This window comes from Alexandromys fortis, unplaced genomic scaffold (assembly GCF_014885135.2).
Source record: "Alexandromys fortis isolate MF-2015 unplaced genomic scaffold, M_Fortis_MF-2015_v1.1 scaffold_34, whole genome shotgun sequence".
Lineage (NCBI taxonomy): Eukaryota > Metazoa > Chordata > Mammalia > Rodentia > Cricetidae > Alexandromys > Alexandromys fortis.
The window spans coordinates 8,007,325-8,027,014 of record NW_026067933.1 but is presented as its reverse complement, the minus strand read 5'-3'; the positions used below and the strand labels follow the sequence as shown (position 1 = coordinate 8,027,014).

General features: G+C 43.8%; 1 protein-coding gene across 4 annotated transcripts in view; it reads left to right on the top strand.

The window, feature by feature from the left end:
* St7 (suppression of tumorigenicity 7) overlaps window positions 1-19,690 on the top strand; it is a 240,246-nt gene that overhangs the window by 207,738 nt on the left and 12,818 nt on the right. For 3 of the 4 annotated variants that reach the window (XM_050145884.1, XM_050145885.1, XM_050145886.1), the window contains one exon: window positions 13,492-13,642. In XM_050145884.1, coding sequence (XP_050001841.1) covers window positions 13,492-13,642 — 151 coding nt within the window. Of the gene's footprint in view, window positions 1-13,491; window positions 13,643-19,690 lie in introns of those variants that run through there. The other variant, XM_050145887.1, reaches the window with a different exon arrangement.

Genomic DNA, 19,690 nt, shown 5'->3' with positions numbered 1-19,690 from the left:
GGGGGACTTGGCTGGGGGAGGGGGAGGGAAATGGGAGGCAGTGGTGGGGAAGAGACAGAAATCTTTAATAAATGAATAAATAAATAAATAAAGGAAAAAATAAAGTATATTATATTATTAAAAAGTATATACTTTTAATCCCTACTTGGGCAGGATTTACTGATTTTGGTTCCATCATGGTAGGGGGCGGTGGATTCCAGAAGAAGAGGAGGAAACAAGCGCGGGAGGGGGCATGAGGAGGAGGAAGGGTAAGGGAAAGAGCGGGATGTGAAGGGGGAGCTGTGCTGTACTTGTGCTTTTCTTCCATCCAGACTTGTAGCCTATGCAGTGGTGCAGCCACTTTCCCTCCAAGACACACTTAGCGCTTCTCCAGCCGCCTCAGGGCTGCTCCACTGAAGCTGACTCCCAATGAACCATTACAAAGTCACCCTGCTGACACTCAAACACATCTCTTCAATCACAGCAGTCACCTTGGTGCCCGAAGGCTTGTAAATGTGTGTGTTCACGTGTGTGAGTGCACACTTGTGTGAAGCTAAAGGACTGTCTCAATTGTTGTTCCTCAGGTGCCATCACCTTTTTGTTGTTGCAGTTTGGTTTTTGTTTCTGAGACAAGGTCTCAGGGGCCTAGAGCTTGTCAAGTAGGCTAAGCTGGCTGGCCAGTAAGCTCCAAGGATCCACCGGTTTCCACTGCTCCAGCATTGGAATGTGAGTGCAAATGGCCACACTCAACACTTCATTTTTTTTTTGTAGGGGGATCAAACTTTGGTCCTCCTTCTTATAAGGCAAACTCTTTCCTAAGAGAAATACCCCAACTGCCATTCAGTCTATCTCCGAGACTCTTAATAGTCTAACATTGTTCTAAAGCCCAAGTTCAAGACCTCCTCTGAGATTTGACACAACTGGTTAGCCTTGAAGTCCTTTAAAATAAAAAATCAAGTAATAAACTCGCAGTACCCAGTGGTATAGAGTAAGCGTTCCTATCTCAGAATGACAGACTAGAAAAACACAGAGGAGGGATTGGACCGGAGCAAGCAAGTCTGAAACCCAGGTAAATATTTAATCTTGAGACTCCATGTTTTGTATCTGAATCACATGGCCGGATGATATGCATCCCTAAGGGCCTTGGCAGCCCAGCCACTACTACCTTTCTGGCTACAGCCTGCGAGGCCCACCTCTTAGACGGGCTCAGCTCCCTGCCTGCGATTTCCGTCAGAGGTTCCTAGTTCCTGGAATCTGACTTCCTGGGGTCTCTGTTCAACCTTTGGTTTTACCATCATAGTTTTACTCATCTTTCTCTCTGAGGCTCCCTGAAGAGAAACTGACCCTGCCACCACTGCCTGGCCTCCTAGGCTTCTCTTAGAAGTTAGTATAGAAGATTCCACGATCCACCATTTTTACTTTGTGCATATCTGCAAAACTAGCACAATGTGTTTGATTCCACAGTTCTAGGATCACAGCTACAGTGGCGTCTGAGAACCCAGGTGACTGAACATGGGAGTACACTTCCCTTAGTGGCTTTGTGCAAGGGGAGAGACCTGGAGTGTCTACTTCTCAGAGACAAATCTTCCCAGTTAGTTAAAACTGTTATACCTGCAAGCCTGGAATAAATGGGGTCTGCGCACATCCTAAGATGTCCTCAAGGCATCCTTTTCCCTGTCCCGAAGCCAAGTATTTACTTCTCTTTAGTGGTCCTGCCATACTTTCCTTGGCCTCAGAATTAGACATGGTTCCTGTATGGGCAAGCTGCAAGCTTTTCTGAAGTTTTCCACTTGTGCTTTTTCATCACAGTTCCCACTGTAAACTTGGCTAAAGTACGCAAGCAGTAACCATGCTCTCGCCCAAATTATTGACTGCCTTGGAATTCCTTCCACTAGATTATTCGCCTACCACCTTTAAACTCAGCCTGTCTGGTTTAGAGTGCTAAGACATGAATAAAAAACTAGACAAATTATTTGTCATCATATAACACAATGGCCTTGCATCCAATTCCTAATGACTATAGTATTTATTATCTACATTGTTAGGCATTCTCATCTTATAAACACCCACCAGAATTGCCTACTAATCTCTAATTATAGCATTCTCAACTTTGTATACTCTAGTTCTTCAAACATTTCCAATTTCTTGCTACAAAGCAGTTCCAAAGGCTTCTGAACCATATTGTCAAGTATCACACCAATGACCCCACTTCTCTGGTACGAGGTTTCCGCATTTGAGTTATTGCCCCATGCAGAATAATCTGATGGAGTAATTAATAGGAGAGGTTATTTATTTTGACTAATAGTAGCCCATCATAGCAGAATGGAGCAGCTTACATCATGGCAGCTAGGAGAGGGAGATAAAGAGCGGAAGTGAGAGGGGACGTAAGAGAAAGGAAGGAAGGGCGAGTGGAAGAGACACAGAGAACTATATATACTTGCGCTGCTCAGCTTTTCCCTTTCAACCTTTATTTCACCAGGGCCCCTAGCCTAAGGGATGGTGCTGCCCACATTCAGGGTAGGGCTTCTCTACTTAGTTAATCCTCTCTGAAATGCTCGCAGGCACACCCAGAGACATGCTATACCTAGTGCCTGAGTGCTTCTCACCCGGTCAAGTTGAGTCAAGGTGGTCATGATGACCACCACAAAGAGTGTCTAGGTTCATGTGTTTTCCCTTCTTGGAGACTGCACTGTTGGAGACTTCTGCTCACGTTTCACAAGCTAAGGTCTCTGGTATTCTTCATTGGTGTCCTTTTTTGTTATGAGAGGGACAATTCTCCTGCCTCAGAAGAGGCCTCCTTCCTTCCCCTTGACACTATATACCTCACTAGGTTGTAGGTCAGCAATAGCTTGTTAGAACTCTTTACTCATCCACCAGTGCTCTGCTCTAAAACAACGATTGGGAGGTCGCCTGCCAATTCTACCTTATCATAAAAGGGATAAATTTTGTTTTTGTTTTTTCAAGATGGGTTTCTGTGTGTAACAGCCCTTACTGTTCTGGAACTCACTTTGTAGAACAGGTTGTCCTTGAACTCACAGAGGGATTAAAGGTGTGAACCACCACGCTCGGGCTCTGAGATAATCTTCTTGCTGCTGCCTGTTAGCCTCTGTGTTCTCCAATAGTATCCGCTTCTAAAGCTGAGTATTTTGTACCATAACGGTACAGTCAGATTCATCTCAAGAGCACACACTGAACATCAGGAACTGGACACCGATTACAACAGGACCCATATTCTCGAGGAGTTCACAGATCAGGCAGTGTGTCTGTGAAACAGGAAGCATGGTGCAGGGACCTAAAAAAGGGAGGCATGGCACTCGCTCTCAGAGCCTGCACAAGAGACTTGGTCACTCTCTAACCCCAGAAGCCAGGTTCTGTGCCTTACTGCTGTAAGCTTCCCTCATGCTCAGCACTGTGTTCAGAAGGCAAATCGTCTGTTTAGCTCTAAAAACTCAACATCCTGAACCCCAGAATTGAACCTTACCTACAAGGTGATGGAGTCGGTCCCCAGAAGGGCTCCCAATCCCATGTTCTCTGCTCCACTGGCACTGTCCCCGACTGCTCAGCTCACTTAGACCTCCCTCTCACGGTAGTTTAGCTCTCATTCCCATGGAAGCATGGAATTGAAAACAACATTTTCCCCTCCCACTGCAGACATGTGACACCTTAATTAATAAACAGAGCAGGTGAACTTAGCTACTCTGGTTGAATCTGAAGATTCGACAGTATTAACCCAGCATGTCAGTCACTTCCCAGCCCATGTTAGAGTTAACAAGACATCCACCCTAGAAAATGAGACGATTTCCATAGCTCACACTTTTAGAGGATTTGGTCTATTAGTGGTTGTCCATGGCCTTTGGCGCTCTGATGCAGTGTACACCATGGCAGACGCTCATGGAGGAAGAATCTGCTGTCTAATAGGTGCAGGGACACAGCGACAGAAAGGAGCTGGGATCACGGTGGCCCTTCAAGGGCACGCCTGAGTGGCCTAACTTCCTTTGCAATAAGCTGCCCCTTTACAAGTCCACCGCATTCTGCTACTTCCATGGGCTAAGTAAGGGCTACATCTTTCACACATGGCACTGGGGACAGACTACAGTACCTAGCAGCTCAAATCACCTATGCATCTAGTCTAGAAAATGAACAACAGATATCCAAGGGCCACCACTACCACAGAAACTCTCAGGTGATTGTGATGCCACCCACAGAACTGGAGGTCCACACTCTCTCTGAAGGAAGAAGTGGGGCTGAGGAGCCATGGCTAGCTCCCTGTGGTGCCAAAAAATTGTGGATGGAATATCCAAGAAAAATTACAAGCATCCATGGGGAAACTTTTTTCTTAATTTTGTCTGAAGTCTTAAACCACTTAGCCTTGTTTCTTTCTCTCTGGGCCCATTCTGAGGCAGGAGGGGACACTGGCATTCCTTAGAGAAGGATGTTTACCCATCACTGAAGCTCAGCTTACGTACAGGATAGCCTGTATTGCTCAGAATATTGGTGTAAGGACTTCACCTCATTGATAAATAAGTTTGCTGTGGAATATTTGTTTAAGATGTGTTACCTTGTTTTATGCTGTGGAATATTTGTTTAATGATACAAAGATGTGCTGCGTTCTTTTATGCTGCATTTGTTTAACTCTGTGAAGCTGTGTTACTTTGCCTGTCTAAAACACCCGATTGGTCTACTGAAGAGCTGAATGGCCAGTAGCTAGGCAGGAGGGAGAAACAGGTGGGTCTGGCCTGTAGAGAGAATAAATAGGAAGAGATGAGAGAGGGGGCCACCCAGCCAGCAATGGAGTAAGAAACAAAGAAAAACATATAGAATAGGGAAAGGAAAAAGCCTGGAGGCAGAAGGTAGATGAGATAATTTAAGAAAAGCTAGCTAGAAACAAGCCAAGCTAAGGCCGGGCATTCATAAGTAAGAATATGCCTCCGTGTATTTACTTGGGAGCTGGGTGGCAGGCCACCCACAAAAACAGAGTTTAAAAAAACCCAACTACATAAGTTTTTAAATCATTGTCTAGAACATGGGGAGACATGAGAAAATAGGGATGAGGATTGAAGTTGTTATGACAGAAATGCATTCCCCTCAAAGTTTACCTGTATTTCTTTAAAAAGTTCATCTATTGTCAATTTAAAAGCTCATTTCATAGTGATTTTCAGAGACTTGTGAAGGGAAGCCTCCCAGTAATTGTATATGCTAAGAAAACTGTCTGCAGGCCATTGTTAACATGGAAATTCATGCAAATACTGAAGCTATCCTCTCCATCTTGGTAAAGCTGATTGACAGTGGAGAAAATTACTTTTTAATTCAATTTAGGAAACAATGTGTAGTGAGTTTTAGCATTTAAAGATACTTGAAGCCTGGAAGCAGAAATTCAAAATACCCTGCCAGATTGTCTGTAAGATCGTGTATCAATGGTATATTGCAGAAATATTATTTCAATATATGTTTTTGAGCCATAGTTTTGCTCCAAAGCCTTTTTGCAAGAGAGTAAGGGGATATAATGTAGAAACACAGCCCAAAGAAAATGGGCAGAAAACGGTTTTAAAGCTCCATTTCTCAAGAATGGAGCCTCTCTGAGGAGTGGCCGACAGAGCTGCTCCTGCTGACTTTGCTCCTTTCATGGTCTCCCCAGCCAAGGACACAAATTGTTCCTACCTCAACCACCAGGTTCCTTGGTCCTTCTCGCCCCTCAGCCTGTTCTGTCTCTCCTCAGCCTTTGGTCCACTGGCAGGCCTCCACTCCTTGTCTTTAGGAAGTCCCTTATTAACCCCAGGGCATCATGCATGGTAGGACTGGGCCATGAGACAGCCACCCAGCCCCTAGCCATGTCTTACAGCTTGAGACAGCCTTCGCCCCACACACCTTCTCCTGCCGTCTAGGCAGTCTCCTCGGTGCCCTTTTCCTTCTTCATGCCGGCTTAGGAGGAGTCCACTCTAGCTTCAGTCTCCTGGGGAATTTTCTAGGTTCCACAGCTCAGCTCCCGCCTGTGATCCCAAATGCCCGAATCTGTCTCCAGCTTCTTTCACAGATTTCAGACATAGCACCTGAATCCCACAGGCCATCTGCCCAGGAACGTTCTGCAGATCGTTCATCTCTACATGTTACCTTCCCCCTGCTAAACCACCTCTTCCGCTGCTGTTGAAGTCCTAGTTGAGGCTGTCTGTGCGTCTGTGTTCCTTGGTGGCACACATCCACAGTGGTACTCCGTTCCTCCTTCCACGCCCACTTCTGTCAGACACATAAGTCCTGGAAGAGTCCCTTTCTCGCCTACCACTTTCCCCTCAGCTATGACAGGAGCTTCCTAAGGGTTTTCTCACTTCCGCCTCTTTCCTGCTTGTTGGTCTGGCACATGGTACCCTCCCCCATTTCTCTTCAGATCTTAGTCCCCACAGCATGTCGCCGTGGTTTTTTTGGGTCATTTTAGAAGCTGTAATGTGCCCTCAGAGGTCTTTCAGGTCTCAGTCCACATATCCCAGGTTTATTCTTTATCATATATTCAGCATGTCTTTGGTTGGTTTGTTTTACCTTTGAACACCATTCTGTGTCTGAAAGTTTGAAAACCAGAGTCACCCCACAATAAAGGGCATATTCTGGAGGATGTCTTAAGTGGCCTTATCTTGTTTCCCTTCCTCAGATAGCAGTGAAAAGGCTGGATTCTAAATGCAAGTTCTGTTCCATGTAACTTGTGCAGCCTTGGGCAAGCTACAGAACCTAGGGATCTCGGGGGGTTTGCTTGTCATGTGTTAATGTAGGTGGTTACTCTCATGATAGCACTCACATTTCCACAGACCCTAGGTGCCACTTCATTCCCTTCGATGCTTCTGAGCCATTGTCTGGCCTTTCTGGTCTTGGCATCCCTCCCAGTCCATGTTTGTAGGGCAAATTCTTGCTCATTCAATCTCACCGACTCACATCCCCCATGTCTATGAACCTCCCCAGAGAGTTCAGTCTCTTTATTTACTTGTTGTTAAATGTGTTCTCATTTCTTTGCCTGTGTGTTCTAGTTCTTGCTCCACTTCTGTCTCCCCCACATGAAGGTTAGGGAGGATCAAGGTAGAGGTATAACATGATTCACATTTATGCCCATGAGGTAAATTTTGGATGCTCCAATCAATATCTTTGTCTTTGGAGCACATTGTGCATACTACAAGATCCGTGTGTTTGAGATACAATATGTATGCTCTTGTAGTTCTTCTTATGCCCTTGCATAGTCCTTTGTCTGTGTTCTTGGAGTACCCATTGTGTCCTTCTTTGTCTCTGGATCTGTTGTGGCTACTCCCATGTATATGAACAAAACATCATGGGTGTGCTCACGCCTGTCCCCAGCACCCACCTACTTTGGCACTCTCAGACTTTTCCTTGGGATGTACTCTGGGATTTGCAAGTTTTCGAATGAAGCAGAGCCTCTGATGAATAGGTAGGCAGCGCAGGGAGAAAGGGGTCCCTGTGGCCGAAGATCAGGGCGCGTTTCCATTCAGCCTTCAAGCTTATTTCCTTGTTGGTCAGTTGGTACCCTGTAGCCAGTTTTCATCTCAAATCGGCCTCTATGATAAAACTGCCCATGTGTTTCACCTAGAAACAGACTCAGTTATGTGTAGGTCCAGAAAATGGGCTCCGGGAGCCAGGCTGAGGTCTCCTGCAAGAGCAGTAATGCTCTTAGCTTATGTTTATCCATATGTATATAGAAAGGAACGTAATCATGTTCATTACAGAAAATGTAAAAAATTAATCTCCCATAATATTTAGTTACTCTTAACTTTTAATCTGTCATTTTCAATGCTTATTTTATTCTCCAAATAATCTGTTGTATATAGTATAACAGATTTTTTTCATTTGGCAATATATCATAACATTTTCAATGCTAATAAATACTCTCCTACTGTTGGGCCTTGGAGAGTAACTTGATAGCTGTCATCTAGATTTGCTGTAGCTTAATTAGCCTGTTCTTTTATATTTTATTTATGCCTATATCTTGCTGATGGTTTTCATGATGCATGGTATTGGGCATTCCAGACATGTGAACAAATGAATTCCTTGCATTAATATCTGTGTGAAGGGGTAGCTTGCCAGTCCTTTCTCCTCAAGGTTCTGTAGGTTTATACCTGGAAAAGGGAAACTTGGCAGTCTGTCACGTGACGTAGATTTTGTGGCTGCTTCCTGACAGGTGAGCCAGCCTCTTGTCCATGCCTGTAGGGGCAGGCACCACCTACACCCAGCCCGGAGCCCTCAGCTCCTCTGTGTGAGCTCTGGTTTTACATGCTAACGTGCTGGGCATGAGGAGCACAATTCTGACACAAATTGACTTTGAAAAGTTGCTTCCGAAACCTTTAGAAGTGCTGCTCTTCAACGTGTGGTTGAGCATCTGGGAAGGAAGTTAGAGGTAGGATGCAGGCAAGATAGCACAGAGTGCTGACTTAGCTAATAGAAACCAAGCCGCTAATGTAGACAGGCAGAGCGTGTTCTCTGATTTGCAAAGTACAGTGAGCCTAATTGATTTCTGCATACTTGTGGATAGGGATCTGCCCTCTTCCATTTATTTTTCTCTTGACAAGTAGGATGTGAAATGTTGTTCCATGCCTTTTTAATTTAAATGTTGCACATGTTGAGACTTGATATTGCCAGCCATTTAGAGCTTGGCCCCAAACATAGCACATTGTTGTTATTAGCCTTCATCAGCTGGTTACAGCCAACATTCTGTTTGGAACTCTGAAGGAGTATAAATCTCCTTTATAGACATAACCTATTCCTGCCATAAAGTAGATGCAGTGAGAAGGCAGAGCTAAGTCTCCTTGGTGAGTTGCTTTCGTTGACCTCATTAGATTGGCTAGGTCAGGAGTGTTCACACTGGGAGTGTTCTTGGGAAGTAAGGTTTGAATTTAAGTTAGCTATATATGTATGAGGTGCTTTAAAGGGAGTAATGAGAAATTAACACAAAGATAACAAGTTCATGTTTCTGAGGCATTATGAGACCAAACCCTCCAAATAACATTGAATTTGTTTTATGTTGGCCCTCTGAGCATAGGGCCTACCTTTAAGTGCGGTTTGTAATACCCAGTGAGACTACATTGGAGAAAACTAATTTTTCTTTTGCAAGTGGTTGTCAATTAGAGATAGCTTCTGGGTTCAGACTGGGTGCTTGTGTCTACTGCAGTGTCTCAGCCCTGGAACTCCATCTCAGTTCCTGTATACCTGTATAGGCATTGTATATGTTGCCAGAGGCTCATACATGAGTTCACATGTGGAGCAGCCCTGCTGTGTCTAGAACCCTTGTTTCCCTGGTGTCCTCTATCCCCACTGACTCTTACAATCCCTTAGCTTCCTCTTCTGCAAAGGTTCCTGAGCTCTAAGGGCAGAGATTTAGGATTGATTGTACCCGGCCGGACCTCTAATTATCTTGGGTCAGCTTTGGGTCTTTCTATTTATTTCTATCTGCTACTGGAGGAAGCTTCTCTGATAACAGTTGAGCAGTACACTGATCTATGAGGATAAAAGAATAATTACGAGTCATGTTATTGCTATATTCCTTTAGCAGAGCAGTAGTAGTTGATTTTCCTGTAGGTCCATAGCCAATCTATTCTGAGATTCTTGGCAACCTGAACAGTGTTTGCCATGGGTTCTGTCTCATGGAAGGAGCCTTCAATCGAATCGGACAATGGTTGGTTACTCCAACAACGTTTGTGCCACAATTGTACCAGTGTTTACTGCAGACAGGTCACCATTGTAGACTGAAGGGTTGGTAGCTGAGTTGGCAGTCAACTTTATCTTCTGGTAGCATGCAGAGTACCTTCCAGTACCATGAACACTGATCATTAGGAGTATAGGCTTTTGGTAGCCACCAGCCTGACTTCTTGTTCACTGAGTTATATGTAATGTGGTCTAATCAAAGTCACTCTCATTCCCTCTGCTTCAATTCCTTTCTCACCTCCTTCTACCATTATCTTCTCCCAACATGATGTCTTTGTTTCTTTTGTTTGTTTTGCCTCCCATTGAATCTACTCAGTGCTGACAGTATGTTTATGGGCTGAGAACCATCTACTGAAGCACAGGTAGCCTTTCAGGAGCCACATCCTTGAAGAAAACTAACACCCCCTACCTACGGTCATCAGTCTCCAGTAGCTCCACAGCTGGGGTGAGGCTTTGTCCTCACCTCCTTCCATCATGTTGGGATTTCTGCCTGGTTTGATCTTGTGCTGGTTTTGTGCTCTTACAACTATCATGAGTCTATATGCCCTGCTGAGTCCTGACAACAGTTTTGCTGCAGCCGTTTATTGCCTCTGGTGCTATAATCTTTCTGCTGCCCTTTCTTTGATGATGCCCGTGCCTTAGGAGGAGGTATGGTGTAGATGTCGCATTTAGGGCTGAGAACTCTGCAGTCTCTTATTCTCTGCATGTTGGCCGATTGTCAGTCTCTGTGTGAATTCCATTACTGATAAAAGAAGATTGTCTGTAGAGGTTGGGAGATGCACTGGTTCATTGGGTTAAGGATTAGTCATTATGACTCAATTTAATACTGGTGGAATAAAAGTAATAGATTCTCCTCAAAGCCTATAGCCTTTCTAGTCACAGGTTCTTATCCCTGATAGCACTGCTAGGCACAAGTTCCATTTAAAAATTGGTTTAGTTATTTGTAGACTGGAAGCCCCTGGCTATAGAAATTCTGCCCAAAAGAATATTCTATAACAATGGGAATATTCTCCAAAGTTCCCAATGCAGTAATCTTTAGCCACATGCAGCACTTAAGGACTTGAAACACTGATCCTGAACCAAAACTGAATTTTAATGCTTTTTAATTTTAAGTAATGACATAACCACCAGCTAGGGCAGTTGACAGGACAGTTAGTAATTTTCTGAACACTCTACCCAAGTCTTCTCTGCCCTATATCCTGGTTTGCTTTTGGCCCACAGACAGGGAAAATGTGTATTAAAAGCTGTTTTAAGTGCTTTTCCTAGTCATAGAAATAAAAAGAAAATGGTCTCCCCTTTTCCCTCACCTCTGTCTGCTTCTCTGCAGCCTGAGAGAGGCTTCACTCTGCCGGTGTTGATTAAAACAGTTCATTCACCTCTGGTTTATTCCAAGATTCATATATCACTTTCCTCAGTTTTGAAGTTGACTAATTGACAGGACATTTATGAATAATTACTAAAAACTGAGATGAAAATCTTATTTTGATGATCTCATTAGATAAGATTTGCTCCTCATTAATTTTGCTGAAGAACTGATGGTGACAAATGGTCTTCCTGTGCATTCTTACTCTGAAATAATATAGTCCTTAACACTGTATGAGGTCTAGATCCTTCTGAAGACCCACAGCCTTGGGGCTTTATAAGATTATTACTGGCAGGCTCTATTAAGGTAACAGAGTCATGAGGGGATAACCATCTATCTCTGAGTACAAAATATGTCTTTGTATTTATAGTTTAGTTAATTTAATTTTGTTTGGTTGATGGTTTGAGACAGGGTTTCCTTGTGTGACAGCTCTGACTGTCCTGGAATTCACTTTGTAGACCAGGCTGGCCTCAAACTCAGAGATGTCTGCTTGCCTCTGCCTCCCAAGTGCTGGGATTAAAGGTGTATGCTGCCACCACCCAGCTTTATGTTTTTATTATAACTATACTGCTAGTTGGATTGATAGCATTATTTTTCCCCAGACAATTTTTGTTTTACACTGTTTTAAGACAAAATATCAGAAGAAATCTGTCACCTCTGGGATCACAAAAAGTCAATGACCATAAGTTCTTTTGTGTTCAGAACATCTCAATAGCAAACAGCTTCTCTGTCCCAGCCCCTCTGAGAGTGGTGGTTACTCTTTTGCTGTTCTGGGTATCTCTTTCCCACCTCCATTCCCTTCTTGCTTTAAGGCCAGAGGCTTGGAGAGCATATGTAAAATCGCACCCAAATTTTGGAACACCTTCTTTCTGAGCCCAAACTACCACATACGTCCTCCTGGCTCCTGCTGGGCCATGTGCCCTGACAAAAGGAGCCGCAGAAAGGCAGGCATTGGCGCCCAAATTGTCAAATCCCTGCTAGAGGACAATGAAACAGCAATAGCTGTTCTGGCCTCTGTTGTTATATAAGAACTCTTCTATACGTTGTTCTCCCACAAATATCCTCTGACAGAAAGAAACCAGACAGTCCTTTCTACATTTCTAACACGTGGGCCTGCTTGTTGGGGTTTCTGTCCTGCCCAGTTCCCACAGCCGGTAAGTCCCAAAGAAAATCACACAGAGGCCTACATAAGTTATAAAATGATTGGCCTATTAGCTCAGGCTTTGTATTAGTTCTTATAACTTATATTAACCCATTATTTTTATCTATGTTAGCCACATGGTTCAGTACCTTTTTCAGCGGGGCAGGTCACATCCTGCTTCTTTGGTGTCTGGACAGGACTGCAGAATGAGCTTCCTTCTTCCCAGAATACTCCTGTTCTCATTGCCCCGCCTCTACTTCCTGTCTGGTTGTCCGACCTATACTTCTTGCCTGGCTACTGGCCAATCAGCGTTTATTTAAAACATAATTGACAGATATAGAATTGTTCCACATCATACACTAAAAACCATAAACTTGTCATAGGATTTTTGTTGTCTCATGTCATGTTAGTTAAACATATCACTATGATAGTAGTGGTAGTGTGGAGTTGTGGGGGGATGTGTGCACATGATATGTTTGCTCATGATAGTAACGGTAGTGTGGAGTGGTGGGGTGTGTGCACATATGTTTGGGATGGATTCTAGAAGGAAGACAGAGAAGAATGGGGTGCCAGGAAACTGTTCTGAGTTTGCTCGCCTCTATCCTATAGGAAGTAGAGAGGGATAAATGTGGAAATTTAGAGCTCTCTTAGTGCCAGAAAAGCAACCCCTGTTCTTTCCCTGTACCCCAGCTCCTTTGCATTGAATATGAATGAATAGATATAAATTCCTGTCCCTCCAGTCCCTCCAGTCTGTGGGAAATATCTAAAAGATCCTTTCAGCTTGGAGTCTATATTTAATTCTCTTGGATCTTCCTACACATAGGCTGACACCTTCATTGTTCCCACATCTGAGCATCTATATCAATAGTTCTTTTCATAAAATGAAGTCCTTTTTGATGTATCTGCATAGAAAAAAATGCATGGGTAGTGAAACTCAATGTCAAAACTCTTCATTGAGGTTGTTAGCCATGTGACTGTTCTATTTCATGTGTCTGACATATGTGTTTTCACTGCACTTACAAAACCCTGCCAAGTTCTTATGTCTTCTACGTTTTCCCTTTTGCATTTGAGCCTGTATTTATTCTTCAAGTAGAATATTTCATCTCATGAGTCTCTGATCTTCATGGAAGAAAACTAGTGCAAAGCTAATCAACTGTCAGCAAACTCTGGGTATTGCTGGGTGTCTTAGCGATTGCCATCCCATGTAGCCGGCTTGATGAAATGTCTGATAGTGATGGTCTTCGGGAAATCAGCCTGTGTCAGCATCGAGTTCCTAATCACTGCATATTAACACATCTGTCTCCTGCTGTTTTCCTTCCAGTATCTACTAGAAATGAAAAGCTTAATCCTCCCACCAGAGCACATCCTGAAGAGAGGAGACAGCGAAGCAATCGCGTACGCATTCTTTCATCTCGCACACTGGAAGAGGGTGGAGGGGGCTTTGAACCTCTTGCACTGTACGTGGGAAGGCAGTAAGTCATTTTATTTTTCCTTTAAACATTCTTTAAGAACATAAAGTGCTCGACCTATTTATGCCACAACAGTTGATGGTGAACAATGAGAATGCGCATGTCTGGTTTTTGTTCCCAGTGTGTCACATTATCCGGGCAGTTGATTGTGTGCTGCTCACATATCCCCAGAGACGGGGGTTGCTGTGGTGGTGCCACATCTAGGTTAGAAATGCGCCTTCCTACAAGAGGTCAGTGACTCTGGGTACCCTGAAGGCCCTCTCTGGAGATCCGCACGGCCCCTCAACATCACAGGAACCTTTGCCTTAGGCTTAGGCCTTGTGCTAGATGCTGCTTGTCATTTCAGACAGTTGTGGAGTTGGGTGAGAGCCACAGTGATCCTGCACAGTGATCCTGCACCGAAGTAAGAATGATCAGAATGATCATCCACAAAAGCACTCCAGATATGTTTCAAAACCAGCAACAATGCCCATTCAACCCTGGTGTCCTGTGTGGGGCGTGGCAGCCCCTGTGAGAGTTAAGTGCCTGTTAGATAGATGGAGGCCTAAGTGAGCCCGGGATGCTCTCTACATTGCCATCATTCTGGGTAAGGGAAGCAGGGTCGAATGGCAGGTGACAGGTACTTAGCTTTGTGCTCCTTCTTATCTAGTGAGGAGGAGTGAATGGCTGCTTGTCCCCTGTCTGATGACTCTTTCAGAAGGTAGAGTAACTGCAGCAGGAGTCGGGTGACAGATGAACAAGTCCTGAAAGCCCGGGCAGCAGTAGAAACAAGAACAGTGTGAAGAACCGGCAGGTTGTAGGGTTGGTAGGAGATGGTAAATTAAGGAAAACAGAGCCAATTCTCTGTATGCTGTTGGATACCGAAACACTGTTAATACCAATTTAAGCAAAACAAACACAACACTTAGCATTTCTTGCGGAAAATCAAAACAAAGAATATTTGAGTCTCTGGTAGTTTTTTCCCAATTTATTCTTACTTTGATCAGGCTCACAAACAAGCCTTTTTAATCCTTTTTGTTCTTTATCTTTTCTGCTTCCATTTTCACTTTGATAAGCTTCTGTTCCTTCCTGTTCCTGCCCTTTCTGTGACCCAGTAAAAATCCAACCTGGTTCAGGAAATGACAGGGTGGTAGCAAAGAGGGGTGGGGGCAGAGGGGTGGGGGCGGAGGGGTGGGGGGGGAGGGGGGGGGGGGAGGGGGGGGGGGGGGGGGGGGGGGGGGGTGGGGGCGGAGGGGTGAAAGTAAGCTGACGAAGATGAGCTTCAAAGGTGACTGGAAATGTTTTGTTTAGTTGCTTTGAAATTTTTTTCAGATAATTAGCAAGTTTTCTTTATATAACTTTCTGTTTATAACTTGAAAGATGTTGACTTGCCAATTCCTCTCACTCTGTTTAAGAAGTGTGATGATATAGCCAGGTGTCTGGGTGAGTAGACTTGCTCAAGAGACTGGGCCTGTGCACAATGTCCTCCCGCTTTGTGCTGAGCATTGCTTGTAATGGTCTCTGTTAGAGCACAAAAGAAAATGTTAATTAGATGTGAGAAAGATTCCACAAGAGACCAGCAGAAACAAATACGAGACATTACATCTCGTGTCAAAAACTGAATAGATCAATTGGCTTAGCAACTAAAGACGTATCTATGGCTTGGCATCCCGAGAATAATAGTGGAAACTTATCAGCTGGACCTGAGTGATAAGATCCAACCCACTGGGAAGGACCCAAAATGCTACAAAGCAGAGGGTAATAAATACACGATATGAGGATTGACATCACCATAAAAAAATTAAAACCCTTTGGAAAATAACTGGGCATTGTTGGGAAGTTAGTAATCAAGTAGCAACACTGAGTTTCTCAGAATCAACAGGGAAGGGTCGAGAGACACGGAGTGACATGGTGGACTGCCAAGTGAGGCAGAGCAGAAGTATTGGGCATTACCTCAAACCACATGGACAGACTACTTTAGTGGGATTAAGGGGTGAATTTTATATACAAATAGTAAGGTAAGGAAACTGGATACCTATAGAAAACATCTACTGGGAATTTGATACTTACAGATAAACATATCTTGTGAAAATCGGATAATGACACCAGCCCAAATCAGTCACAGTGTCATTCGGTCTCCAGAGAAAGCCTTGGTAATGAGCGTTAGAACACGCTCTGTGTGTGTGCTTGCTGTGCACCGAGTACACAGGAACCTTGCCGAGTCTCGTCAGACCCAGATGCTGTTCAGTTGTCTTGCATTTGCATCTTTTCCTTTGCTGTCCTAATAGTGTTCTAGCTGAGGAAGAGCAGAGATGGTCACATCTGTTCTCCAGCAGGAGAGATAGTGAGGAGAGTGGCTGGTCACTTTGGAGGCACCGTTCAGACAGCCTGGCCACAAATGCAAGCCAGTATTTTCCTCTTTCAGTGAGCAGAAGAAGATAAGAGACTAGTTATCTATGAAGCATTTGCTTGAATGTTACAATATAGATTACATCGTGACATATAAACCTCATAGTTGATTCTTTTCTAGTTTAGAGTTATCCATCCTGGATAAAATTACATTTTGCTATCTATTTCATATTGGTTTAAACATTTCAATAGGAATAAGATAATAAATACACACACACATATATATAGATATAGATATGTACACACAAAGGAAAGAAATGGAAGTGAATTTACCTGACTTTAGTTACTCCTGCTGAGTTGTGGGCATGCTTTCATTTTGTTCTTGATATTGATGGTCTTCAAAGTTTGTGCACCTCACATACGTGTTTTCAATAAGCAAAAGATGTATATGTATTTATATGTATATACTTATGCATATATATACATATTTAGGGAAAATCTTTCACAGTAAGTTTTTTCAGCCTTATTTATCTATTTATTTATTTATTTTTAAAGATACAGGTCTCTCATACAATTTACAAGAAAGAATTACTACTCCAGCTTCAGCCACTTCTATGCAATCTTTGGCATTTTTTCCATATATGTAACTTTTAAATTAGAGGTTAACATCTCTGTGTTTTAAAGATTTATTTTTATTATTTTTAAGTTGTGTGTGTGTGTACATGCGCGTGTATGTGAGTGCGTGGCCACAAAATGGCCAGAGCAGTTGAATCCCCCGAATCTGGAGTTACAGGGGGTTCTGAGCAGACAGGCTGCCTGATGTGGGTGCTAAGAACTGACTCGGGTCCTCTTGAAGAGCAGTTTGTCCTCAAAACCAAGGAGTTTCCAGCCTCATAGTGTTTTAAATCAGAAGATGTGGATCTGAATCTTGGCTCACTTGCTGATAGTGTTATCTACTTTCCTCACTTTGGAAACTGTAAGGCCATATGAAGTAGAATGTCATACCCTGAATGTCCCATCTTGGTGACCTCCAAACCTGCTGCAGCTACTCTAAGATGAGGGCAGATCACCACCCATCCCAGCAGCCTCAGCAGAGGAGCCTGCAGTTCCACAGTATGCCACTTGGTGGCGCCTTTTGACATCTCCAGCCCTAGAGTTCAGGTTTCCTTCTCTGAGTCATTTTCTATTTATTCTGAAATGTAAGGCCATTCCCCAAGTCCTCCCAACTTATCAATGTTATTAGAAAGAGCATGTAAAAGAGAAGATAGCAGACTCTGGTTCCATGTTAAAAATGATTGTTACCCAAGTTGTATTCTCGAAATCTTTAAAAACAAAACAAAACAACCTTGGCTGTGTCTGAAGTGTTTATTCGGAGCTAGAAATAAAAGGATGGTTTTCTCCTTTCAGCGAAATCATGCTAGAGAAATAGTCATTCTTGAGAATTCAGTGGGTTTCGCATCAATTAAATTGACCCCCCCCCCTCCTTTTTGCGAACTCCAAGTCTGATATATAACAGAGATTGTGTTTGAAGCATATGGTAGTTAAAGGGGGAAAGCACCCGTGAATCCTCAGCCACAAGACATCAGCATTTCAAAGGTTTCCAAAATGTTTGATTCATCACTGTCCCAGGCCCCGAAATTACACAATATGCCCACAGTCAAGAAAATTAAGAAAGGGGAAGAGTTTCGACGTTTTAGATTTGGTTTCCTGGGTTCTTGCACAGCTGCCGTCTTATCACAGTGATGTTTGTTTCAGCCCTGCCGGCTCTGGTTGTGTTCACACACGTGCACTACTGCAAGTACGAGCTGAGTAGAGAGATCGCGTGTGAACGAAAGGACGGTCTCCTTTCAGCTGAGTCTGCCCTGTCAGGCCGTTTATGGCGTCTGTTTCAAATGGCAGATCTCTTTTCCCCCCGTATCCAGTCCTGGTGCGTCCTCAGCTCTCTCCCACCCATCTTCCCCAGGCTCTCCTTTGATAGTATGTATTTTAGGAAGCATGGTTGTGTGTTGACCACAGCTGGGAACTTTAATTTTCTTGTTCCATATATCAGAAGGTGACTATGCCATGGTAAATCACTTGGCCTTTCTTTGTGTCTATATTTTTCTACCTAACCAAATAGAACTCTTTATTTTCTTTTGGGAGCCCCTCCCACAAGAATCCACTAAATAATGTATAAGATTTGGAGGTGGTGTTTCTGAGGGGGACTAAGCAGAGTGTTTCCTTTGAGAGGAGAAAATGGCCCATTGTTGAAGCATAGGATGAGATTATGATTCTAATTTATTCTCTTTGAACCTAATGGCAAATGCCCTTTACTGTAAGATGTGGTTCTCAGGGCATTTCCTCTAGCCATACCTTTGCTCCGCAAGGCTAGTAGTACCTTTTGGACTTCTCCCCGATCCTTACCCCCACCCCTAACAGATCTGAGGATGCAGTTTGTGATTTGTGAGAAAGTGGTGGTCAGATCAACAGTAGCCTATACGGTGTGATGGAGAGCCAGCCTGATTCTGAGTTTGCTCGTTTTGGTGACAAACCATAACTTGGAGTAACAAATCGTGACATGGAGAGCCTAAAGCTTTGTTTAAGACTCAGGCTCATCCTGTGTTTCCAAGGCCACCCAGACTCGAGAGCGACCTTGATTGTCCTGCTTCTGTCTCTGGAACAGTGCAGCAGGCAGTCTCCTGTAGTCTGGCTCGGTTTTCTCTAGTAGAGAAATTCTGGGTTTTCCTGAGTGCCTTGAGCAAACAATTATTGAATTCTTCCTTTGTAACAGGCTGATGCCAAGGTGAACATGTTTTCTAAGAAGCATTTGTGTGTGTTACACACATTTTCCACATACATGTTTTATGCATACATGTTCAGAAGCAACTACACATGTATTTGTGTATATAGGTGGCTAGAGCACGCAGGCTATCATGGCTCTAGGAGCAGAGGATTAAAGTGCTGAGAGGCACTAGTGAGTTAGGAAGTTCACTGTAAAACCCTAGAATTCCCTCCTCAAAATTAGGACAAACCATGCTTAAATCCAACCAAAGGAAAAATGAGTTTTTCAAGGTCAGTTTACTTCATTCTTGTAGTTGAAAGAATATGGATCAGAAGCCAAGCTTTGATCTCCTCTTTTCCTTAAGTCTGCACTGAAATGACTAATGAAAGACAGGTGGGCCCCGGCTCTTGCTTGCCTGCACTCAGACGTGGGGCATGAGACTTGCATTTTGATGATGACTTCCTGTTGCAGCAGCTGCAGGTCTATCTGTTAGCGCACGGCCACCCTTCGCTCTTTGTGCTCCCTGATGGAGAAGGCCAAGCCTTTGGGTTCAGTGGAGCAGGGGGAGGAGCGTCCTGGCCTGCACAGGGCAGCCTGGCGCGTGGGTCTGGCTCTACCAGCATGGGGACAGGAAGTTCTTAGCTTACCTAGCTTACCCAGTACCACTATTAAAAGCACACACTTTTGGACGGGGAACTAATGATAACAGGGAGAGCTGGGATCCACTCCCAATTCTCTGTATTATAAATAATAATGTTCTGTCTGAAAGGAAAACTATCAAACACATGTCAGATGAATATGAAAAGGTATCTTCTATCTATCTGTATAATGGGTAGGGTGACAATTCATTATTTTCTCAAGTTCCCCCTTCTGTCATCTGTGGTTCTGTTGATACCCAAGATCCCCTGACCTGCACAGCACTGAGCAGCTTGGAGTCCCGGGAGTGATCCTCTAGAGAGGGA